We start from the raw sequence: 2,500 nt of genomic DNA on the forward strand, positions 1-2,500 counted from the left end.
ACCAAAGCCATCTTTATCTCATAACAAAATATTCCTCTTCTGTGTGCCACAGATCGCGACAATGTTGCTGTGGTGGAAGCCCTGGCCATGCATGGGGAGTGGCGGAGAGGCCTGGCTCTTGTCAGGTTCCGCGGAATCACTTGCAGCCTGCTTCACCTGGCAGCCAATTTTGGGTGCCTGGCAGTGCTGCGGTACCTTCTCTCACACACAGTCAGACTTGGGTAAGGGGGCTGGACACTAGTGACTTATCTGTTACCTATTTAACATGACAGCAAATATGAAAATAGCTTGTATCTTTCTATACATGCAGGTATATATTTATATAAAGGTATCTTGATCTTTTAACCCATTCACGCTGGGGTTTATATTTGCGTAATGCCGCTCCTGCTGGTTAGATAACAATGCTGTGTGATGCTGTGATGTGCCTCTTTGAGCGCTTCTCACCAGCCCGCTCCATGGGGGTAATAATAGGAGGGTTTTGTATTTGTTTTATTATTTTCACAAGTGAATGAAAATGTGTCTATACGAATGGAACTCCTATGATTATATACATACGTAATAATGTAAGACATATGTTTTGAGGGAGAGATCATGAGTTATAGGACATCATCTGGCGGGAACAAAATATTCCCATAATGTGATATCATGTCAAGCAGCGTAAATGGATTAATGTAATTATAGACAGGTGGTAGATACTAGCATATATTCTTAGAAATATATTTACATATATATAAGTATTTATACATGAATACATCATTTCATATATTTGACAAATTATAGGTAGACCTATCTAACCTCATAGCCTGAACTAATTTACAATTTCTATTGCTCTTTCAGCCTCCACATAGAATCTCGTGATGCCGCTCACTGGACTGCCCTCCACCATGCGGCTTTTGAGGGACGTATGCAGGCTGTTACACTTCTGCTGCAGGCAGGGGCTGATGTCAACTCTGCTGACCCTCATGTAGGTTAATGCTTTCTTTGTTCTCTCTCTGTCAACTTCACCTCCTGTCTCTGTTTCTCCCTCTTCCATCTCTCCCTTCTACATGTCTTCCTTGCCTTTAATTTTCCTTCTTTCCCTCTTTCCCTTATCATTCATCCTGTTGTTTCTCTCTTGTAGTATATTTTGTTTACAGTAAAACATTTTCACATTATCCTAACTTTCCACAGGGTGTCACATCATTGCACGTGGCTGCATACAGAGACCATACCAATGTTGTGCGGCTTCTGTTATCTCGGGGAGCCAATCCAAAAATAATTGTCAAAACTCCTACCTCCGGTGAGCATATTTATTTATTTTTACTGATTGAAGGAAGATAAGATGTAACTATGTCTTGTGTGACTTAAGGGTCTTCTGTGAGTGTTTATAATTATTGAGAGGCTTAAATGATTACTTTACAGTTATTTGTTGCAGGTTATTACTGCTGGAAAAGAATTGCATGAAATATTATCAGGTTAAAAGGGTGGCAGAAAATGATAAATAAATAAATAAGTAAAACACACAATTGGCCAAATAAGTATTATATTAATTTTGTTCTTTTTTTATGATAATAATTTTTGGTACCATTTGCTATATGATTATATGTTCAGTAAGTCAGTTATGCTTGATGATCCTAAATGGCTTTTGGAGGAAATATAGTTTGATTACTTGTTTTTTTTAATGCATTTATCAAGTAATCTTATATTATTTGATGTATAAGAGTAGATATATTGAGTGAGTGTGTATGAAAGTTGTGATAAAGAATTCATATGACAGTGTTATAAAGACATTGGGAGCTGAAAAGGCATAGACAACCATTTCATTGGTAAAACAATTCCTGCGGCACACTAGAGAGAACTAGTCCTTCCCCGCCAACTGACAGTCCGAAGCCCAACTCCCAGGTGGTTCGAAACGCCAACGGCCAAACCGTGTCTCCCGTGAGGAGATCATGGATATTGCCGGCACGGGGCTGACATGGCGGACATCTTCACTTGATACGCTCTTCCGCCGTGGCCGCCAGTGGAGCCCCACTAACACGCAGGGTAGCTGGTCGGACCTTCGCACCGTTGAGAAGACTGACACTATCAGGGGAAACAAGTGGAAAGAGAAGACTAGGTCGAAGGTATACTTCACAGACACCCCAACAGAGAAGACCTCTGAGCCAAGCCTCAATAGGGCAGAAACTGCAAAGCCCCCAGTAGTCAAGGATCCTACAAAGACCCAGTACCCCAAGATTCAGCCATCCTGTGCCCAAGGAGAGTTGCAAGCCTACATGTGTTGCCCCATAGAGCTCTTAGTTTGAAAAACTTTTAACCTGTGTTGGGTTTATGTGATGACCCAATTGTCTGTTAACAACACTAATTGATTTTCCTCCCTACCTTGTGGAGTGCTGTTGACCTGATAGTTGTTTGTGGATAGACTAGACACGTCACACTAACATTGCAACTCTCAACTTTCATCTGTAAAATTAACCTAAGATAAATGAACCTAAGTTTAGGAGCATTTGGTTTAAATGTTTTC

At 40.7% G+C, this 2,500-nt stretch overlaps 1 protein-coding gene across 9 annotated transcripts in view; it reads left to right on the plus strand.

Moving 5' to 3' along the window:
* The window catches only part of LOC122254769 (uncharacterized), a 42,656-nt gene that overhangs the window by 23,192 nt on the left and 16,964 nt on the right, over positions 1-2,500 (plus strand). For all 9 annotated transcript variants that reach the window (XM_043018631.2, XM_086549387.1, XM_086549389.1 and 6 more), the window contains exons 5-7: positions 53-221; positions 838-964; positions 1,171-1,279. In XM_043018631.2, coding sequence (XP_042874565.1) covers positions 53-221; positions 838-964; positions 1,171-1,279 — 405 coding nt within the window. The remainder of the gene's footprint in view (positions 1-52; positions 222-837; positions 965-1,170; positions 1,280-2,500) is intronic.

Source organism: Penaeus japonicus, unplaced genomic scaffold, assembly GCF_977035675.1.
Source record: "Penaeus japonicus unplaced genomic scaffold, GWHDUDI00000001_assembly GWHDUDI00000022, whole genome shotgun sequence".
In the NCBI taxonomy this organism is placed as follows: Eukaryota; Metazoa; Arthropoda; class Malacostraca; order Decapoda; family Penaeidae; genus Penaeus; species Penaeus japonicus.